Raw genomic sequence first — 22485 nt, 5'->3', positions numbered from 1 at the left:
AGCATATTGCTTGCTTGCTCAGGCTAACGCATTTAGAGGGAAGCACAGGCATTTTAAGTGACCTGCTGTGAGATAGTGAACAGATAAGCAAGCTCAGGAGCCTTCTGGCCACTTCCTTTTTTGTGTGTGATAAACCATTATAAAATGTGAACACCCCCTGATGCCACACTTACCAGTTCAGGTTAACTTGTGTAGGGTACTGTTAGTGACTATGGCAACTTAGTAAGGGAACTAGACTAGACTTTACTCTCTGCTTATCAGGGTAGGACTCTGAGAGCACTATCCTCTTGAAATCTGTTTTGGGTTGTGGAACCAGTAGATAAGTCTCTGAGATACTAAACAAGATTTGTTCCCCTTTTTGCCACGTTAGCTGGTCCTAGAAGTGGCCACTCCCATCTGTAACCTGCCTTCAGACTTGGTTCATCATGCTACAGTAGCTCTCCATTAAGTAGGTGCCTCTAATAGCAGTTTTCCAACATCTTGCAAAGCATGCTAATGTGATATGCAGGGTAAGGCATGATAACTGTAGGCAGCTGTATGGCAGCTGCTTGAACACCTACGAAGGCAGATTCCCTCTTTGTCATTGGGAGATAATAACTAAGGTATGGCTAGTTTCCCCTGTACGGTCAATGTTGAGCGCCAGCCTCAGTTATACATACCTCAGCCTTGGGCACACAGCTTAATTATCTTACACCAGTGTATAATCAGAGCATGTGACAACTGGCAGAGAACAGTGTAATTCATCTGTGACTGATGTTAACCCATAACTGCTGCATACCCTTATGCAAGATGGCTCCATGTGTGAGGTTAATGTCTCCCTTGCAGAAAAAATTAACTTATCTGTAAGAAAAAGGATTTGGGCCTCAATGTATCAAATGTGGGGCTGAGGCTGGCTTTTGTCTGTCAGGTCTGTAGGTCTAGTTTTGCATGCAGTATGTGGACAAGGGTGCAGGTCCTAATGACTGAACAATGCCTAAATGAACATCTAGTGCCAAATGATGGGTCTCTGAAAGTTACTAGTAATTTTAAGATGGATTTTCTCAGGATAGATGGCAGGATGAAGTGGGTATAGGGAAAAGCAGAGGAAAGAATGAGGAGGAGATCTTAAGGAAAGAATAGAGTGAGACCCCAGAAAGGAATATTGGGAGCTCCTGGAAGGGACTGCACCTCCAACTTCTGTTGAGAATGCACTTGCTCTGAGCAGGTGTTAATACTATCGATGGAGCTCTGGTGAGCAGAGCTAGATGGAAAATTACAAGCACCCATAATTGCTATTTCTTCTGGCTGTGCATAATCTTTTAAAGAAATACAAGCTAAGGCTGATCTTCAATCATCAAGATTGAAGGGTCAAGGGGATGTGAAATATACTGCTCTTGAGCTGTGAGGTCACAATGAAGGCTGTCTATACTCCACATGCAGCAGTAGTACCCTCCCATCCATCTCTGAAGCATCCTTGACTGACTGAAGGAGAGGCATCTGCAAGTGAAGGTCTTGGCTGGGGCACTCTTAACTTCTCAGCAGTCTTCACCCAGCCAGGCAGCAGCTGCATTGCCAGAGGTCGCTGCTGTCAAGAAGCCCTGTCATGAATTTGTTTGTGTGTTGTGCTGTTAGCCCATCTCTGATTGTGTTACTGCCCACTTGCTTCCAGCCGTGAAAATTTGCCCCTTGCTCCTTTTGTTTGTAGTGATTCTCAAAAGGTTGCTGAATGTCTAGAAAAGGGTTGGAGTGGGCAAACTGGTTGCCATCTGAGAGACGTGGAACCTGAGGTATGTTTACAGTCATCCCCCTCCAGCCTCCAGCCTCCTCGAGTCAGTATCTGGGACTTGAGCATGCTTAATTTAAGCACTTTGCAGGTTTGTGTTCAGTGTTTTGGGGCAGTGCTCTGTATCTGGTGTCCTGTGGGCTTAGGCGAAGCAGAACAAACACAAGTTATCCTGTCTGATTTTATTAGCAGCTTGCTCTAGGACAGCAAAGGTGGTTGGTGAGTTTTTGTACGGACAGCAGGGAAGGGATTTTTAGTTTTGCTCAGTGGCTTTTGTTCTGTCTATGTAAGCAGCCTGTACCTGCTTCCTTACAGGAGTATGTGTGGTGGTGCGCTCAGCAGGAGGTGAGGGGTAGGCTGTTCTTGCTGTTCAAGTTCAGAACAAAGGCTGTGTTCTGGATGCCTTCGTTATCACTGGCTCTGTGTGCCTGCTGCTCTGACCACAGTCCCTGAGACTTCACCCATGGGAACAGCATGGGCTTGCCTCTTGCTACGTCTAGGCAGCAGCTGAGCTCTGGTGAGAGCACTTCTCTCAGGTGTGTGTTTTATCCATCATTCACGCTCCTCAGGGACCAACCAAAAATCCTTTCCTCCATTTCTTTGAGAGGTAAAACAAGGCACAGAGGACAATGTGCTTCTCCCAAGGCAGAAGTCATGGCTGGACCTGGTGGCCCATTTAGCAGGACTCTGCTCATACTTCCAGCTCCGCACCTTTGTGTGCCCAGGCTGCCTGCCTTCCCATGAACTGGAGGGGAGCATGGGCCAGTCCTGCTCCCTCCAGACAATAAAGGAGCAATGATTTCTGTACCGGGGCACAGTGCTGGCCTTCAGCTTTGTCATGACTTGTTGAGCTGCTTGCTCAGTTCCTCCCTCCCCTCTGGACACTTTTCCCATGGGGGTTCCACTGTTGAGCACCTGGGATTTTGTCAAATACCAATGTGATAAAATGCTCCAGTATTGGAGCAAACAGGTGCTAATTTTCTTGCCTGGATGACACCTGTGATCTTTCTCTGTGTGTTGCAGCTTGCTTGTGGGCAGGGGCCAAGTGGCTTCTAACTTGGGTGTCATTTCTGTCTCCCCTCTCCTGCTCTTGCAGCTGCTCTGCTGCAGGACAGGCTGCCTCTCCTGACTCCTCCTGCTCCTTGTGGTGGTGGTTCTGCTCTTTCGCAGAGGAAGTTCTTCCTCCCTTAATTTATCAAACTTAGCAAATCTTGATTCAAATGGTAGTGGAGTTACCCTCACAACACCAGAGCTGCAGCAGCATTAAAATGATATTAATGCATATATTAATAACGACAGGATTGCACAATGATTTTAATCTGCTTTCAGAGAGGCAGCAGATGAATACAGTAAATTTAAACCTTCCATCCAGACTATCTTGGAAGCCACAAAGTTTAGAAAGGAGCTCTTGTGGTCAGAGCTGTTTGCACAGGTTGTCTTCTGCCCAAAGGAACTGATGCAAGTCTGCCTTGTGCTGACTATGCCTGCAGGAGTACCGAGACCCTAACGGTGTCAGAGGAGCTGGGTCTGGTATCTCAGGACTCCGAGTGTGCTTCTGGCTGTGAAGGACTGCAGTGGCACTGTATAACTCCTGGCTGGATCAGCGCGGTGCTGATTTCAATCAGGTTTACTTGGCATCATAGCTGTTTTGTACATTTGCATGGGATTCCCTAGGCTGGGGGCAAATTGTGTCCTTTGTGTGGTGCAGAAGGAATTGGACAGTGTATGTCAAGCTAGAAAACCTTTTCTTTCCCAGCATGTGCTAACACATTGCTGCATGTGTAGGCAGAGCTGCGGCACTGGCAGCAGCGTGACCTGCTGCTGAGAGGTGGGGGTGGGGGTGTGTGTGCCTGTGTGCACACTGGTAGACACTTGGCTTCTGACAAACTTCTGTGAACCAGAGCTAAAGATCCACTTCAGCTGTGTCTGTCCTCCCTGTGAAGCATGTGCTGACCTCCAAAGCAACATTTTGAGTTGTGGTGTGTTGGTTTTTTTTTTTTTATTTCAAAGCAAGAATATTTTTTCTTATGGATGAGGTTTTTTTTTTTTGGTTGGCTTGTTTTTTGTGGGAGGGTTGGTTAGTTGCAAAGCTTTTGGGTTTTGTGTCCTGGGGTAAATAAACATAGGCTTACTCTGGGAAGGTTGTGTTTACTTCTAGGCTTGCTGCTAGATAGACTAGGGGAGAGGAGGGAAAAGGAGATCTTATTCCTGCCCTCTTCCCCCTGTTCGGAAGACCTTAGAACAGGCTGTCCAGACTCAGCATGGGGCGTGATTCTCTCCCACCCTAGCAGGGTTGCTCCTGCTTTCACCAGAGGACAGCTGTTCCCCCTCAGTTCTTGTCACATCCCTGCGGGGCCCAGTTCCCCTCTCTGTGCTGGCCCCTCTCCCCCCGGGCGGCATTGACCTGCCCTTCGCTGTGCCCCAAGCTCTGGCAAGGGGAGAGGTCTGTGCCAGGCAAACACGCAGATGTGTCCTTGCTATGAAAAGTGCTGCGCAGATAGCTAGCATGTGTCTCAGTTCAAGGTTTGCTGGAGAGATAAGATGCTTTGTGGTTTGTTTGGATGTGCTGTGGCCCCTTGCATCTCGCGTGGCAAGCCTTGCCTTCTCTCTATGGAAATGGCTGAGAGGCAGAACTGGGCTGCCGGCTGCTCCTCCAGTGCCTGAAAAGTGAAGACAGGACTGGGCAGTCTCTCAGCTGCAGTGGCTGCACAGAGGGATTTTAAATCCAGAGGTGGGCTGCAGCCCAAGAATTTGGGTTTGAAGGCTGAAGTATTCAGGACAGCTTGCAGAAGAGTGCAAGCCACTTGGAAAAGCTGACCTGGGAGTGAGGGGCCACAGAGCAGGGACACTGTCTGGAGCTGTGTTCGGCTCGAACCGCTCACCTCGCTGCTGGCTCTCCTCTGTGACACGAGGGTGGGGAGGGAAGGCTTTGAAGGGAATTCTGCACATGGCTTGAAATGAATTTTTACATTAACTGGGGTCAAGAAGTGGGACTACAGGGAAGTCCTAGTGATCCTGGGCGTGGCGCAGCAGTCTGGCATGCAGTCACGCCTGCCACGTGGCACCCTTGCTTCGGCACTGCACCCCTGCCTTACTGCTCCCCGGGATGTGCCACGGGCGCCCTTGGCAGGTGGCAGCTCCCTCGCTGGCTTGGGGGCAGTGCTTGCTCTGGATTGAAATCCTGGTGATGCTCAGTGGTTTGTCCTGCGTCCCTGTGCTCACAGAGCTGTTGCCTGAACAAAACCTGAGGGGCAAATCCTGCAGCAGAAAAAAATGGATTTGTGGGACGAGCAGGGGCTGGCACAAGGGTGCTACAAGGCTGTGACTGCCGGTTGCCAAGCCCATCGCCTACTGAGCAGGGAGATGTCACCCACATTCAGCAAAAGAAGCAAGGAGGCTGGTCGGTGATGCCCTGCAAATATGACTCCAGGTTCTCTTAGATTGCATCTCCTTCTAGCAGAGCACCATGTGTTCCTCTGGTGTGTGTCCTGTCATGGGAGCAGCAATGCCCAGCCTGTGCTTGGCCAACAGGAGTGAGGCAGAATGAAACACTCCTCTGTGCTTCTCTGCCAGGTGCAAGGTGAAGAGAGGGAAGTAGAGAGGTGATTTTAGAAACTGGAGTTCCCCCTAAGAAAAAAAAACAACCCACTTTTTTTTTTTTTCTTTCTTTTATTCCTTTATGCCTTGCCCATGAGTTTCTCTCCACTGAAGCTATCTTGGTGGTGTGCTTGAATGCTTGGACACTTGCCTTTAAAACTTCGTTGGACTGAAGAACAGGATTCCCCTCCCTGCTTATGGAAAATACTTGAGCTCCTTAATGTCTTCAATGCTTGTCTCGGAGAGCTTAAGCATTCCCTTCCAACCTGAAAGCTTTGGGTGGAAAATTTTCATTTAGGGGTGAAAAGTCAAACCTTTCCAGTTATCTTCAAAATTATGAATCATGCGTGTGTGTTTTTGGAGGGAAACTTTTTCCAGCCAGTTCTCATTCTTGTGCTATAGTTTCTCTCCCCTATATGGGTTGATTGGAGAGTTCAGTTTCAAGGGGTTTTGCTTATGCTGGCTACTAATATGCTGCTGCATTAAAAAACTTGATTAAAGCAAACATCTTACCAAATGGTGAACTGCTAATTTAGTATTAGGGACAAATCAGGCTCCTGAGATGAGAGCTGTTCTCAAAATCCACAAAAACCAGGCGCTGAAACCGTCTCTGCTGTTGTGTTTTGGTCCTTAGGGGCAAATTGATTTACCCTGGAGAAGAATCACTAAACTAGTGTCAGTGTTTCTGGGAATAAGAATGTTTTCTTCTACAGAAGTCTCACTAGCATGGAGTACCAGTTGGTATGAAATGAATTTGTACTTATCTGTGCCTTTATAGCACTTTTCAGCAGAGAATTTAGCAAATGAGCAAAGTGTGGCTGCTTCTCACCACCATCCTGCAAAGTTAAGTGAATATTCACATTTTAGAGCTGGGACACTGCAGTACTGGGGAAGGCAACAATGTAGCTGGACAACATCCACCTCAAGAGCAGAATCTGTATGTCTTGCTCTCATCCAGTTGCTCGAAGAGCCATGGCATGCCCCTGTCTCCCTGGGCAAGAGGCTGTCAGTGCTTCTGCCAGACTGCTCTTCCAGCCCTCAGCCTGCAGCCCCTTGTGTGGTTAGAGATCACTGTGGGTGCTGCTCCTGAAGCTGGATTTAGGTCTGGGTCTTAAAAAGGAAGTCTGTAAGGCAAAACAAAGTGAATGTTGCTTGGGGACCGGTATATGGAGGCGGTACTGGTGTTACCACGCTTCAGCCAGTTCCCATGCCATGATGGGTTGGGCTGTGGCAAGATCCAAGCGGTCCCTCTGTCTGTCCTTTCCTCCTTCCCCTCCCTCTTCCCACCCTCCGCCCCCAGGGAGGCTGTCCTAGCTTTTTCTTTTTTAATTCTTTATCTTTTCCACCCTCTCAGCTGTACTCATAACTCTTAATCTAGCTGGCCTTGCAACAAACAGCAGCCCAGGAGACACAGAGCAGGAACCGAAGCAGCATGATAGCTCAAGGCATCTCTGGGCTCATGCGACCCTTGAGAAGTAGACTGAACGTGAGCAAAATCCGCTTGATTTATCTCTGTGGGATGACTGAGCAGCATCGCACACCCACCAGGCAGGGGTCAGAGAGACGCTTCAGCTCCACGAACAAGCTCCGGGATGCTCCTGGGGAATTGAGGTGAGTAAAATGCTGAGCCCTACCTTGCTGCACCTGGAAAGGCCTTTTCAGGAGGGGCACACACTTGCTGCTGCCTCGCTCCGCAGAAGGGAGGAGAGGCCAGTGCAAAGCGTGACCACCTGCCCCTCTGCGAGAAGTGGTGGGTGAGGAAGTGTAGGCTCAGTAGATGCTGACGGCAGGAAGGGTGGTGGAGGGAGCTGGTCTGAGAGGTGCTGCTCCCTGCTTCTAGAGCTGTGGAGCCCACAGATAGCAGCCTGGAGCTAGAGCATGAGGATGATGATGTGGCACAGGAGTCCATTGACCACCAGGACCCAGTCACTGGCCTTTGAGGAATGGGGATGGTGGGCAAGGTCTGTTGGGCAGCTGGGCCATGAGCCTGCTGTATTCCTGCTGTGGGGAAGCTGGGGTGACCTTGGGGTTGCTCTGAAAATTGCAGATTCTCTTGGGTTTCTTGTCCCTGCTGAGCTGCAGCTCCAGGGAGCAAAATGCTCTCTTCAGGTTGTGGGAAGGCACACTGCAAGCTCTTGCTCCTTACTGGCGAGCTGCCCTGGCTGGGGAGATGGAGGAGAGGGCTCAGGCTCTGGGGTGCTGGTGGTCGGTGCAAGGGGCCGTGGGGAGCCTGCAGCACGGCTGTCTTGCCAGCTCTGGAGGCTGGTGCCTTGCGCTGGCTTTGCTGGGGCTGCTTGCTCAGGGCAGGATGCGCAGCTCGGTGTGGTGGCCGAGTTTGTCAGTTGAACTCTGTGGCGGAAGCAGGTCAGAAGCTTGTGTTTAGAAATGCCTCTAAAGGCATTTGGTCCCTGCCAGGGTGGGGGACTCCCGGAAGGGCAGGCTTTTGCCTCTTTAGGGCCCTGGCTGACAGTCCTTTGGGAGGCAGTCCTGAAGGGCAAAGTGCTCCTGGAAGGCTGGGCAACCTTCGAGAAAATCGTGAAGGCGCAGGAATGGGCTGGTCCTTGTGTGCCAGAAGGATGGGGCTGACCAGAGGCTGCCTGGCACAGGGTACTCATCCCTATTTCTACAGCAGGAGCTGCTGCAGACTCCCTGCCAGTCTTTCCTCTGTCTGTTCCTTAGGGATAATTCAGAAGGAGATTACGTTTCTCTGAGCAAAATAAAGGGAATTTGTAGATCTGCTAGACCAGTATGATCTGGGTCAGACTGTAATCTGCTAGACACTGAGAAAAAGACCCAAGCAACATCACGGAAAATATAATAAACCATTTTGCTATCTGACTTTAGAGAAAAGTTATGCTGATAACCCTGCTTAATGGGAGTTATGAAGACTCATTACCAATGGGTTTTCTTTCAGATTGGTTTGTTGCTTACGAAGGTATCTCTGGCAGTACTTTAGGCATCTTGCTGTTCCATATGGCATTGGAGAGTATCTCTTGGAGAGAAACACCAACAGGGAGAAAAATAACCTTCTTGAAACCCCTTCACTAGTTCCTTGTATCACAGAAAGTTTGAGATTTGTTACTTTTTAAGGTGGATTATCAGTTGGCATGTGCTGAACTTGCACTGTCAAGTTTGTGACATCCTGATGTGATCTTTCCAGAGATCTGATTGTGTGTCCTGTACCAGAACTGCCATTGTAGAATAGTTCAGCCTAAATTAGGCAAAATTTAGTCTAACCAGTTCTGAGTCATTCTTAAAATCCTGGTTCAAAATTATTTTCTTAACAAAATGTGAAAAGAATTTCTTCACATTTTCAAAAGTGCCAACGCACAAATCCAAAAGTAAAGAGAAAAGCTGCAGTCTTTCTTTCCAGGCTCTCCTGAAGCCTTAGGTACCCAAAGCAGGTGGCCTCCAGAGGAGACTCGAGCCTGGGACTGATCTGGGGGACAACTAGGCCAGTACATAAGTGGGTTTGGGGGAGATGACTGGACTGAACAGTAAAAAAAGCTAGTAATTGGGCTGTGTTTATGCCCCCAGCAGAGGCACTTGTACTAAGAACACAGACAAACAGCTTTATTTTCCTCTACAAGCAGCAATGAGAGAGAAGCTGCTTGCGGGTGCTGTGTCATGGTCTGGAATGCTTGGCATCATCCCTGCTCTCTCAGAGGGTGAACTGCTGCACCCAGGCTTGTTCTGCTTCATGCAGGGGGTCTGGGCAATGGCACCTGTGCTTCTTGCATCTAACTGGATACTCCATGTGCCACCCTGGCTGCAGCTCGGCTGTCTCGGGGTCACTTAACTCACAGCAACATTCAAAGCAGGGCTGTGTCCAGGGGCAACTGCAGGGACTGTGTGCCCCTGGCATTTGTGGGACACTGGTGTGGACATTCTCCTGGGACTGATGTCAGCTGAAGCTCTAGGTGTCTCAAAGGTAACGCAAATGAAGTTTCTGTCGATCAGTGTGTGTGCAGCTTTGGGGGTTGCTGGCTCCAGCACTGTGCTTGCAGGCAGGCAGCTTGCATTACCCTGTGGAAGAACGCATTGAGATGCAGCATTAAGTGAAGTCTTATGGCTTTACCATTTCTATTGTGAAACAAATTATTTCACTCATAACAAAACAAAACAAAACCAAACCAAAACAAAAACAAAAAAAACCCCACAGTGTTCCCAGGAAACCTTCCTCTTTTGACATTAAAATGAAATAAATAGGTCTAATCCATCAAAATATCAGGATGGTTGTTTTGTTTTGGCATTTGAGAACTAGTCTTTAAATTGCTCATTTACACCGAAACATCTTTGATGTCTCTTCGAAGGAGGCTGAAATGTCAAAGATGTTCTTTGGCTGTTGCTTTGTGAAATAGGGTGGTCCTGTTTGCCTGCGCACGACTGGGGAAACTCTTCCCTCTGCAGCACGGTCTCGGTGCTGGCTTCGCAGCTGTTCTCATAACCAGGGACCTGTTGTAGATGAATGACCCAGGCGTTGTTTTCTGCTGGAGCTTTCTGAAAAACAGGAAGCAGGGCTCCTGAGATGAAGGCACAGCGGCCCCTGTGCTCTGCTCTGGCTAGCTGAATCGGGATGTAAATAGAAACTGAAAGGCAAAGAAAGCAAAAAATAATGTATCATCTCTTTTCTCTGCTTCCAAAATCTGATGGAATATGAGGATTGGTTTTCCAAAGAGATAGTTGTTTGGAATTTTCTGCACCTGAATTTTTGATGATGAAGACCATGTGACAACATTTTAAGAACCAGCATCCTTAATCACTTAAAGATGTACTGCAGTGACTTCTCAGCAGGTAGGTGGGGTTAGATAGTGATTGTGACATATGTGAAGCAGAACGAACAAGACCTGCAAACTTGGAGGAGACTGTTTCTCCCCCCATTTTCCATTACATTTTTATAGGAATTCTTTCCTGTCTCATATTCAGCTGGATATTCTTTTACTGGAAGAAGCTGGATGCTGCTTCACTCAGTCTTATGTAAATGGGAAAAACAAGGGGACTTTAAGCGTGGCCAGTTCTCACTGCAAAATTTAGACTCTCTTCAAGGCTGTGGTTGGTTCTTCCTACACCAGAAGCGACAGCAGCGAGGCCATGGGGCAGCGCGGGCACTGCTAGTGCTCAGTGTTTATCAGGGCCGTGGGAGACAGAGGTGGGTCTCTGCAGAGCCACAGAGGAGCCGGGTGTGTGGTCGGCTTGATGGAAGAGAAAAGGGTGGACCCAGCTCCTGCCACCGGACAGCGTAATGTCCTGGGCTTGGAGATGATGGGCACTGGGGCAGTGCCACACAGAATGGTACTGGGCAAATAAATACTCACTGCCTCCAGGGCACTGCCCTGCTTCAGCACAGGAGGTGGGACCTTTGGGCAGGTGGGACCTCCTGCTTCTGAGTGACCATTTGGACATGTACGCCAAGAAAAAACACATGGCTCGTCTGCTTCCCCTGGCAAAGATAACAGATGGTTTCAGAAAGTACTGTTGTGGTGAGAAATCCCTGATGTGGCTGTTCAGGGTGGCAGCCTTCTCCGTGCTGATGGGGAGAGCCTTGTCTGAAGGAGATGAAGTGGATGCCGTTTCCCTCTTACCTGTCAGTGGGGTTTCTGCAAGTCAGCACTAATTGATGCTGATGGCCTTGTTCTTAACTCTCTACCAGATTAAATCTTGCAGGCTGTCAAAATGACTAGCAATCCCTCCTGAGGAGGGATCACAGCAGCTGTGGAGGGGTGACTTGGCACGGTTGCTCTGTGAGCTGGGGCTGAGCATGTCCCATCACAAGGCTCCCTGTGACCGAGTTTGGGGACAGAGTGGGCACTGCGTGGAAGAGCAAGCAGCAGAAAAGGAGCAGTCATCAAGTAATCCCCTTGGGAAGGAGAAACGAGATGTGAATGACAACAGCCCTTATTGCACGATTAGTATCTGATTATGAGCACTTTTCTTGTTATTATCTTGCTCCATCCAGACTAACACCCAGGCCCAGGACTTGCAAATGCTCCCTCTGCCAGCCAGCGCCAGCAGAGGCAACAGGTGCAGGGCACCTGCACTTGTTCGTGAGCAGTTAAATGTTTATTCTGAGGGACATTTGATAAAGTAGAAAATATTTTGGGTCAACTCAGATTTGCCTGCCACTGAGAACTGATAATCTGAATCTTTTCTGACATGCGTGGTGTAATCCTTCTAGGAAGTATTTGTGGGCACATTTGCCCCCAAGTGCCATGTCTGTAGCGCTCAGCCAAAAGATCTCAGCAGTGGATGTGCAGAGAAGGGTGGGCTCCTGATTTTTGCAAACCTGTCTTGCAGCTCTGCGGACCAGGTGACGGTGCATTTTATAAATCGTGATGGAGAACGACTTACGGCCACAGCCAAAGAAGGGGAGAGTTTGCTGGAAGTCGTAGTCAATCAAAACTTGGCCATCGATGGATTTGGTAGGTGCTGGACAAAGGTATGTGCTTTTAGGATTTATGTGTCTGTGCTGTGACCAGTGGGTACCTGGGAATAGTGCAGCTGGATGTGGGCCACTGTGTTCTGGTGAGTCCATGAAGCAAGCTTCTCCCCACTGACAGCTGCTCACTGGGCTGGCTTACCACACTGAGCTGGCAGCGTGACTTCCACGCTCTCACTGCTGGGATTCCAGCAGCCTGCGTAAATGCGTTTGGCTGGTTAGAGTTGGCTTACAAATTTGAAAATGGATTGTGATCCTCCCAGAGAAGAGGCAGGCTGAAATCTGCATCCACCTATTGTGTTCTCCAGCATCTCTTTTGACATGCTGCAGGTCTGTTAAAGGACCTTTTCTTGCACTGTTCCTGAAGATGCTCTCTCTCACCCCCTTGTTTTTTCTGATTTGCTGTCACTCCCTCATTTCTCCACCAGGTGCATGCGAAGGGACACTAGCCTGCTCTACCTGTCACCTCATCTTTGAGAAGGACACCTTCCAAAAGCTGGATGCCGCCTCAGATGAAGAGCTGGACATGCTGGACTTGGCGTATGGACTCACAGAGACGTAAGCCTCCCCACTGACTGCAGCAGATTATCAGGTCCCTGAGGCAGGCTCTCAGCACATGGCACCTGTTTCCAAGGGGACAGGACATATTCTGTGTTATGGTTGTGCCTCTAGAACTGCTTTTTCTTGGGGGACAGGCAACCTCTAACAGGAGGTTTAGTGAAATCCGAACCTGGGCCAGACATCCCAATGTGGGTAGGGGTTTCTTCTTTCACTGTGGGAACAGATGATCCTCACGTAATGTTTTTTCCTCAGATCTCGCCTTGGCTGCCAGGTGTGCATTAAGAAGTCGATGGATGGTCTGACAGTGAGGGTCCCCATGGATGTAGCAGACATCAGGAGGCAGCGGGAGGTTGGAAAGCGAAGCAAACAGTAGCTGGGAACAGCTCCTGCACAGCTGTGTTCTCATTCGAGGTGTGGCAGGGCACTTTGCTTTTGATTAGCACTATTGCTTTTTGTGCCTGGCTTGCAGTAGACTGTAGAGGTCTGATTTGGTGTAAATGCCTGTTTGGCAAACTTCTTATTTAAACAAAGCTTAATGCTAGAGTCTTTGGTATGTGTTTTAAGTTAAGTGCTTAAGTGCTGTGCTGAATACAACTGGACTAAAGCTTACACTGGCTTTACGTTTCCCCGGGTGGGTGACAGTAAACATCTGTGCTGTATGTTACTCATCCTCTCCTTTGAAATTTAAGGAATTCTGCTATTCTAAGTAGCTGTCTGGATTTTTGAAAGGCTTGCCTCTTTAACTGTAGAGCAGACTTCTCCCAGTTTGGGAAGCTTAAGACAAGGGAGCTGTTCCAAATACAAGATGGTGTGCTGACTGGCTTGGTGATGTAGGCTGACTGTAGCAAGAATGTCGTGATGATCATTTGAATGCTGACATTTCCTATGAGAGGGAAATGCTTCCTATGATTTTGAGTGTCATGTTACTGAATTGTTATCTGTCATGACCTGCTACTTTCTCCAAATATTAAATTTTCCCACTGCTATACTACCACATACATAAAATAAAATTCTAATAATCAGGCTTTCAGACCTATGAGATACACTTTTCTGGTAACAAGAGCCTGGATGGAACAGAATGCGTTAGATGGAAATTTAGGTATAATATCCTGTTGTCCCAGTTTACTTGACTGGATTTTTCCGCTCGTGTTTGAGTGAATATGTCAAACTTGCCATCTAAACGCTGTAGAGAACCCATAAGCTGTAACTGAGTTTTCCAAGCAGAATTCTGCACAGAAACATTTCCTGTGGATTTAGTTAAAACCTAGGCTATACTTAGCAACCAATTTAAACCAACAAGTTACTGTTCTTATGCAGGGTATCAACCCCATAAAAGATGTATACATTTTAAAAATGCTTATCTTATGTTAAAGCATTCACAGTTTTATCTGGTGTAAATTGCAGAGTTTTGTTTGGGGGGGCGTACATGATGACTGCCCCGCGTGGGAGACCAGGAGCTGCCCTGTGCCTGTTGTAGCCTCTTCCAGCTGGCTCTGACACCAGTGAAACCCCCCCTTTGCACAGCAAAATTTCAGTTGGTCAGAGGGGCACGTGCCACTTGTGCTCAGATATACTTAAGAAAGAATGATGGCTGCTAGGAGTGGGGGACACAAGGGACATGCACTAGAGGAGGCACAGGAGTGGTGTGGGAGGCAGGGGAAGAGGGATGGTGTTGGTGACCCAGCCATGGAAGGAGGTGCTCTGTCCCAGGGGAGGCACACCTCTGGAGGGTCTGCCACCCATCAACAATCCACACTAGGGCAGGGGCACCCCTCGGGGACTTGAGGCCCCAGGAGGACCAGTGCTTGATCAGAGGTAGCAATTAAGAAATGAGAAGCACCGGAAATAAATAAGTAAGAAGCCAGCACTAGCAGAAGGAAATGTTATGCACGTATCCTGACCTCCTGTGCCACCTCTTCCCTCACGGGAGGGAGTGGGAGGGACCGGGGAAAAGAAGGGGCATTGAGACAATGAACCGGGTTGGGGGAGAGTTGGGTTTGACTAAGGCTGAGCTTGTGGAAGGGTGAGGAAAAGTGTGTCCATGTTCAACTGCTTGTCATCTCCTCCTCCGCCCAATACCTGAATCAGTAATTAAAAGTTTATGCTAATTGGCAATAAATTAAACTAAGTAAAATTCCAGAAGTTGAGGTGTTTCAGCCTGTGACAATAGTACCCAATTGGATGGGTGAAAAACAAATTTTGTTATGGGGAGAGAGAGAGAGAGGTGTAACATCTTTGAATAGATCAAATGCTGTAGCTGGAGGGAGAGGAGGGCAAACACTTTCAGACAGGCAAGTCCTTCTTTAAATTTGAAATAAGAGCTGGAAACCCCAAGTTTAAGCATCCTGCTGCAAAGTGAGTGGAAAGGATCTGTTCAAGGTCAGGATCTCTGTGAGTGTGTGAAACGATTTTGTTTGGGACCTCGCTGTGGCTCTGCTGCCTCCTGGAGTTAGTTTTCCCCCATTTACCCACTGGGTTCGACCTGCGTTTGTGTTGGGTTTGCAAGCCAGGACCCAACCTGGCAAAGCCGAGCAAAAGGTGAGGGTTACCTCCCAGCAGGCTGCCGGTGGCCCTGGGCCAGCGCGGGTCTTGGGAACATGAGGTGACACTCGTGGGGCAGCCCCAGCACCTTCCACTCAGCAGCTAGCACAGTGGGGAGGCTGCAGCTTCTTCGTGTTCCCATCCCTCCTGCCTGCTGACCGGCTCTGCCTCGGGGCACCAGGAGCTGCTGCCCATGTTCGGTGGCCCCGGCGCTACCGCTGTGCCTGCCCTTAAGGCAGCAGCAATGCTGGCCTGAGCCGTGCCCCTCTCAGCGTGGGCCCAAGTCCACATGGAGCTCTTGGGCATGGGTGAAGTGACACCCTGTACATCCCCGCTATAGGGTTTGGCTTCCTCTCTGGTCCATCGCGCAAAAATTGGTACAAAATTTTATCCAGGCAAACCAACCGAACTCTGCTGGGGGAGTTTTCCAGGGTGGGCCAGAGCTACCTGCTGCAGGAGGTGAATGCAGCAGGGTGGATTTTTTTGCAGGGTCCCAGCGCTGTTTTGGGACCGTGGATGTGGTGACATACTTGGGCTGCAAAGGCTCTAGATTGGTGTTTCACGTAAGCGAGTGCACAGCCAAACCTCCTCAGGGCAGCCCTTCGCTTTGGAATAGCTCAGAAAATGCCTCCAGGCTGCGTGCCCCTCTCTCCCAAACCTCTTCTTCTCCAGCTTGCCCTAGGTTTGCTGTAATAAAGCAAAGAATAAAAGGGATTAAATGAAAGCTGTAAAGGTACCACCACCAGTACCTCCCTGCTCCTGCCGCTGCTGCTACCCCTTGGCTGAGCAGGGAGGACCCCGAGCCCTGCAGCCCTCTCGCGCCCAGGGCCAGGGACCGCAGGTCGCTGCTGGCAGATGGCAGCTTTGTACCCCCGGGCACGATGCCGTGTCCTGGTGGGGTGGCACAGGAGGGGATTCCTCTTCAGACCGCGGGTGTCTTTGGAAGAAAATTTTTCTAGGGCACGGTGTTTGCTTTGATGTGCAGGTAGCCACAATTGCCCGCACGGGTCTTTGGCAAGGCTGCCTGTCCCTTGGGGGTGCTGTGGCAGAGGGCTCTGCACAAAGGAGCTCCCTGCAAAGGGAGGGGGAGAATGTGTCTTGTGAGACTGGCCTGCCTGATGCTGGGATGTCAGAAAAGGGCTGAGAGGGCTGAAATAAACTGCAGCTGCCCCAGGTGTTTCCATCACATTTCTGCCAGCCTGCAGGGTAAGGGAACGAATCATGCTGAGCAGGAATGAGAAGAGGCTGAAGTGCGTGAGTCATTGTCTTTCCAAGGCACGTGGGCTGGACCTGTCTGGCCTTGATCTATCCTGGGAGCAGGTCATGAAGGCTCCTGGCTTCTTGCGTGGCCACTGCACAGCATGTCTTCCCAGCTGGCTGCTGGCAGTGCAGTGCTGGGGGGCTTTCAGCGTGCTTCAGGCCAGCCTAGGCTAAATCTCTCCATTTGACCTGAAAGAGGGCAGAGAGAGGAGGGAAACCTGTTTGTGCCCAAGGGCTGTACATTAGGGGAAAACATGGTCTTTCTGAGGCAGAAAGCCAACTGTGTATTTGGTATTTCTTGTTATGAGCAAGCCAGGCACTGTGGAACTCTTTCAAGACTGCTTGGTGACTTCCAAACACCTCTGCATGCCGCAGGGAGGGGTGCACCCCACTTGGGAGTTTTGAGAAAGGAGTTTTGGTAGCAGTTGGAGATATGTGACAGGAAAATGACATCAAGCAGCACCCTAAGGCATTGCTAATCACGCTCCCAGCCGGTGTAAACCGCTGTCGGAGGTGATGGCTGGAAGGATGGGGTACTGTCCTGTTGAGGAACGTGGCCTGTATTTGATGGTTTTGTAATTGTCTTCCTCAGACTTCCCAGGAGCACTGGTCCAGAGACTCCCCCACATGACAGGAGATGAATGAAACATGTTTAGGAGGAAGGCAAAGCCAGACTGGTTGCACCTCCCATCTTCGCAGGAGGGCAGAGCATTCTTCTTTATCCTTATCGTGACTTGTCCGCTGCTGTGCAGCTGTCTGTGGTGCGCTGCCCGCGCAGGGGGGTACTGGCAGCATGCCTGCAGGCTGCTGGGGGAACTGGCAGCCCCCATGGCACAGGGACCCGCTGCAGGATGCCTCCTGCAGTGACTGACAGGAAGGCTGGGTGCTCTCACAAGAATCAAGTCAGAATTTGTATTTTGGGCAATTTATAGTTGTGGCCTTGAAGTTTCCCGGGGTTAACAGCAGCAGTTTAGCATTGCTGCTCTGCCATGAGACTTTTTTGTCTCTATGGGGCCTTATGTCTGCATCGGGACAGTGGGCAGGGTTTGGAGATGGGGCTGAGTGTTAAGGCACTTACCTGTTCCTCAGCTACAGTGTGAGCATGTGGGATAGTGGCACAGCTCACAGGTTTCCTGGTCTGCTACTCCTAGGAAATCTAAGACTAATTTGCTACGTGTATTTTGATGGCCTGGAAGGAAGTGGAACGCTTGTGCTAACTTAGTGAATGTAGGGTTGGATACCAAAATGTGGGGAGCATCTTGGTCTCCAGCAGGCTGGAGTCTCGGAATTGCATTATTGCCAGGGCTGATGGAAAAGGAGTGCTGCAGATCTGCACGCCCAGGCCTAGAGGTAGCAGGTAAGCAAGGTTGGCAGCAGGTAAGCAAGGGTGCCGTGCTCTTGCAGAGGCCAGTCTCCCTCCATCTTGTGCAGGACCCTGCCTCTGTTGGGCAGCCACATGCTCCCAAAGGGGCCAGTGGTTTGTGCTACCACATTTCGTTTTGTTTTAAACAAAGAAAAATTATCAATAGAAAGCTGGGTTAGAGCAACTATTCAGGGAAATGCACCCATATTAGGCAGCCTAAGATGAGATGAGGAAAAATGTGTTTTGCCCTGCCCCTGCTAATGTTTCCATAAACCGATCTCTTTCTAACTCATTCGTAATTCTTTTAGGTGACTCAAGTCACAAGCTCTTACTCTGCATTTGGTCCAGGTCCCCTTCGTTTGAACTGAGACCAGTCCAGCCACCAAGCCAGTTTAGAATCCATTAGTATGTTCAGAATTCAGAATAATCTCTCTTCCAAGTACAGACCAACTTTCCCCATAATATTTAGTGCTGTTTCACCTTCCTGAAAATACACAAATAAGAGTAATGCTGGAGCGGATTTGCTGGGTGCAGGCTCCTGGGCAGCATGGCCAACCTGGCAGAGTGGCCTGGCAGCACATGTGTTTCACGGCACGGTTTGTGTCTTGCCACCACCTGAGCACAGAGGGGAGGGAAGGAAGAGCAAGGGAACGAACTAGGATCACTACACCACAATGACAAACTCGCGTGTCTTTTATTGAAATAGTTACAACTGTAGCCCTGGAAAAAAGGTGGTGAATGCCTCGTCATTGTTCACGTGTGAGGGAAATGGTGGTGGGGATTGTGTTACAAGTATATACAACTTTCATCATACAAAGGCCACATCTGAGCGTTAAACACCCTGCACGTAACAAATCAAACTCTCTATACCTTGGGAAGTGGGCTCTGGGCTTCCCCCCTCTCCCCTGCTCTGGTGTTTGATGGGTGAATTGGGAGTGCTGGGCCAGCTGCCTGGCACGGTCACAGGCACCAAGCAGGTGAGCGGAGGCAGCTGATACCCGCTGGATCATTCTGCAGAGTGCCCCTGCCCCCCCCCCCCCCCCCCCCCCCCCCCCCGTGCAAGGGCTGAGCTGTGGCAGGTGTCAAGCAACTCAAGACAGAGCTATTTGCAGACACTTAACAACTTGCAGAAGGCACTTACTCCACAAGCCCTACCTTTCAGACATTGCGACTCATGTATTTCTTGTCCTTCACCCGCTCACTGTTAATCTAGTAAAAGAAGCATCTCTCTGAGAGAAACCACCTCAGAAAACTTTCACGTAACTTTCAAATGAAACATCCTGAACTTTTAAACTTTTGATACTTTTCCCCATCAATTTCATAATGCCTGTCAAACTACTGTGGTGCTCTCGGCTGCTTTTTAGAGCTCAGCTGGCAGCATTGCAACCCTCTAAGCAAGTCCTGTTAGGGCTATGGTGCTTCTGAGCATTGCTTTGAGTGGAATCACAGGGATGCTCTGAGGGTCCACTGGCTGCACCACTTTACTGCTGCAACACAAGAAGTCTGCTTAGCACATCCCTGCCTGGCACTTCTCCAAAATTAATTCTGCTGGAGCACACTGGGCCATGTACTATGCTGAGCGGGAACTTGCTTCTCTGAAACAGCATCAGTGCTGTTGAAGCCTGGACAGTCTCAGCTTACGGACTGTCTGAAAACTTTCTGGCCAGATGGTGCTTTGCCTCAGCAACTACTCAACAATGTTCTTGTCAACTTCCACAAATCCTTGTCCTCCTGCTAAAGCCAAATCTTGCTTAAGTCATTCTCAGCATGACTCGGAATTTGATTACTTGCCCCATCTACACTGCCTCTGGAAAGGCCCTTCTGAAATGTCACCATCCCTTACACAAATCTGATGTCACCTTTTACTAGGACTAAAATGACCAGCTACTCCCAGAGGACAGTGAAGAAGACAAATGTTCCTAGCCCTGCCAAAGCAACACTCCAAAAATCCTTTATAGTAACTGTGGCTCTGTCAAATGCTAGCTTTAAGGGAGGTATGAGAAGAGAGAGTCAATGCACTATTAATTGGAAAAAATAAAAGCAATCTTGGGGTTAAAATGATATATATGCTATCTGCCAGTGAAAGCTGGGCTTTGGGCTCCGGGCTCTATTTGGTATTTCTGGAACCCAGCCTCAGTGATGAATTCAGACTGTGAGCCAGACCACCAGGGGATAAAGGATGAGCAGAGAGAAGCAGTGGTGACGTCTGGGATGGAGGTGAAGGGTCTTCCTTTGGATGAATGGTGGCAATGAACAGTGAATAATGGAGTATTTTGTGCAAGCGTAAAGGTTTTTAACTGATTCTGATGGAGTGTTTGCTGTCCCAACTCTCTGGTCATCCATATACAGCAGCAGCTGGCTGGAGAAAATAAAGCAGTTTTTCCTTTCCTGCTTTAAAAAGAAATTATTTGAGTCAGACCCTGCACAGGTCAGCTAATTCATGGACAGGGAGGGGCATTCTGGTGGCATTCAGACCACTAGACACCCAGGCAGTGAAGTCTCTTCTGTAGAAAAAGGGTATAAAGAAAAAAACACACACACGCACGCGCACACTCACCCACCCACCCCGCCTCAGCGAAAATTAATGTTAAACCCCAACTTTACATACACATTAGAGCCACTTTACACTTATTGCCCCATGCAGCCTGCTAGATTCTTCACACCCTGATCATATCTTACAGAATATTTTTATGCCGCACATAAAAAAAAAATATTCAGTTCTTCCACATCCATCTCCCTAGACAAATGTCTCTTCTGCAAACGCCTCTGCATCATGCTCCTCGTTGGCTCCCTCTGCCCGTTGCTGGCTCCTGAGCCACTCCACCCTGCTCCGCAGGAGTTCGTTCTCCACTGCTTCTGCCTCGGCCACAGGACAGGTCTTGGTTTCATCGTGCTTGAAATACTCCCTGACGGTGTTTCGAATGGAGGTGGGGAGGATGATGCGGATGGTGTGGCTGAATGTGTTGAAGCCCTTGCTCTGGGCTGGCGCCTGCGCCATTTCCACTGGCTTGCTCTCCAGCTCCTGGGGAGCAGAGGCACTTGGGGGGGTCTCTCTGGGCTCTGCCTGTGGGGATGGGCTCATTTGTTCGTGGTGGTAGCGCCTGGAGACAGACTGCAGGACGAGAGGGGTATTCTGCCCATAGAAAACTGTCTGGGGGATATGGACTCTCACAGTCTGCAAGCCTTTGGAGAAGCTTTGCTCGCTGCTGCTGCTGGGTGAGTCACTGCTGCTGGTGTTCACCATGTCATTCTTCTCTTCCTCTTCCACTGGAGAACCCCAACAGCTTTCTTTATTTGGGGCCACATAAAATGTTATCTTGGTGCGTTTCAGGCTTTCCTGGCTTGGAGGGCAGGAATCAGCACTTTTGATTTCTATGTTCTTCACCGCCTTCTCCCTGTGCTGCTGGTGGCTGCTCTGTGGGGATCTCTTGCTGGCTGGGCTGGCAGCTGGGAGCTCAGGTTTTCTTTCCAACTCTTCAGTATAATCTTGGCTCCTGAGTCCCGGGCCAGGGCCCCCACCATAGCCCAAGTGTCTCTCCTCTTCCTCCCAGTCAATGTCAGTTCGTGGGCTTCCCACAGCAACTGTGCTGACAGATGGAGAACTTTCCCTCTCTTCAAAGGAGTGACTGCTTTCTACAGCCTGGGGTTCATCCTCAGGGGAACTGTCCAGGTCACACAGATGTAAAGGCACAGGAGATGTGAAGGACTTGTGCCACCCTTTTGGGGACCTCTTGGTGATCTTGGGAGACACAGCATGAAGTCTGGCAGACGTGCCAAACATGAATGGCAGGGATGAGACGTCTGTGGGACTAATGGCCGATGACTCTGAGCAGTAGGAGAAAGCGCTGTCTAAGGAGCTGAGCGAGGAGGCAGATGGGGAGGTGGTGGCAGAGGACAGGCTAGAGAAGCTGGACCTGTTGGACAGGCTGGATTTCTGAAGGCTGAGCTGCTTCACCCTAGAGCTGGTCTGAGGTGACTGCCACAAGTTCTGCCTGGCCTTATTAACACCAGGGCTTAGGCCTTCGTCAATCAACTTCTGGCTCTCCGCCTGCAGCTGCTTGAGCCGGTGGATGTAGTCTGTATGGCTGTGCATAATGGTGGCATCGCAGCTGGATTGACGGGCCACCGGCTCGTGGCTCTGTGCGGGCAGCTGGGAGCTGAGGCAGACGCTGGGCTCTGACAAGCACCGGTCCCTGGCCAGGCTGAGTGTGCGTATTGAGCCAATGGAGCAGAAGGAGCCCTCCTCTTCCAGGAGGCCATAGCTGTCTGCGCTGGTGTTCTTCCGGGCTTTGCTCTGGTAGCAGGCTGTGATCTCACTGAAGAGGTCCCAGTCTTCCTGATCCTCACTGAGTAACAAGCTGCTGGATGGTTCAAAAAAGGCATCTGTTTCAGGGACCAGGTGGTGCTTTTGTCCTTCTGGGTCACAAGCAGAAAATTCCAGCTCATCAGAGGAATCATCATGCTGAACCAAGCCTATGCCTGGGGCAGAGAACACAAATTAATTTGCTGGAGTGGTTTGCTTCCTCAGCCTGTACAGTACCTTACAGCCAAGGCAGGGAAATACTATCAAGTCCATGGAAAAGCAAAGATGATCCATGATTTATACAGGGCTCAGAGCAGGACTGGGACCAATATAAAAAAATCTGGCTTGATGACCTGAGCTTTCACCACTGGCCTATATTCATAGGATGGTTAACAGAGACAACCCGGTCTCTTTCTGTTCAACTGTTTGGTTTAGCTTTACAGAATTAAGCTGGAAGAAAAGACTGATGGGACGTGGCATTGCTAAAGGCTACACTAAATTCTTGTGATGGCTGGAATAAGTTGAGCAGCAGCCACAAAGACAGCCATCCTCAGGGACACACTGGAAGCAATGCACCTCAGCCCTCTGCTTTGCCTGTGCCTGGAAGGCAAAGGGAAAGCCAACACCAACTGGTTTTCAGTGTTTTTTCTTGGAAAAGACAC

At 49.7% G+C, this 22485-nt stretch overlaps 2 protein-coding genes across 3 annotated transcripts in view; one reads left to right on the top strand and one right to left on the bottom strand.

Moving 5' to 3' along the window:
• The first annotated feature begins 6651 nt into the window (after positions 1-6651).
• Positions 6652-13333, top strand: LOC121097477 (adrenodoxin, mitochondrial-like). The gene is made up of 4 exons (XM_040614520.1): positions 6652-6970; positions 11654-11778; positions 12224-12353; positions 12609-13333. The coding sequence occupies exons 1-4, from the start codon at positions 6792-6794 to the stop codon at positions 12727-12729; spliced, it is 555 nt and encodes a 184-aa protein (XP_040470454.1). The 5' UTR covers positions 6652-6791; the 3' UTR covers positions 12730-13333.
• A 4864-nt stretch (positions 13334-18197) lies between these two features.
• LOC121097515 (rho GTPase-activating protein 20-like) overlaps positions 18198-22485 on the bottom strand; it is a 39858-nt gene continuing 35570 nt past the window's right edge. For both annotated transcript variants that reach the window (XM_040614582.1, XM_040614583.1), the window contains one exon: positions 18198-21999. In XM_040614582.1, the coding sequence (XP_040470516.1) occupies positions 20258-21999 (1742 nt within the window). In that variant the 3' untranslated portion in view covers positions 18198-20257. The remainder of the gene's footprint in view (positions 22000-22485) is intronic.

Source organism: Falco naumanni, chromosome 14, assembly GCF_017639655.2.
Source record: "Falco naumanni isolate bFalNau1 chromosome 14, bFalNau1.pat, whole genome shotgun sequence".
Lineage (NCBI taxonomy): Eukaryota > Metazoa > Chordata > Aves > Falconiformes > Falconidae > Falco > Falco naumanni.
Note: the sequence above shows the minus strand (reverse complement) of the source record. Positions and strands in the feature narration are given on the sequence as shown.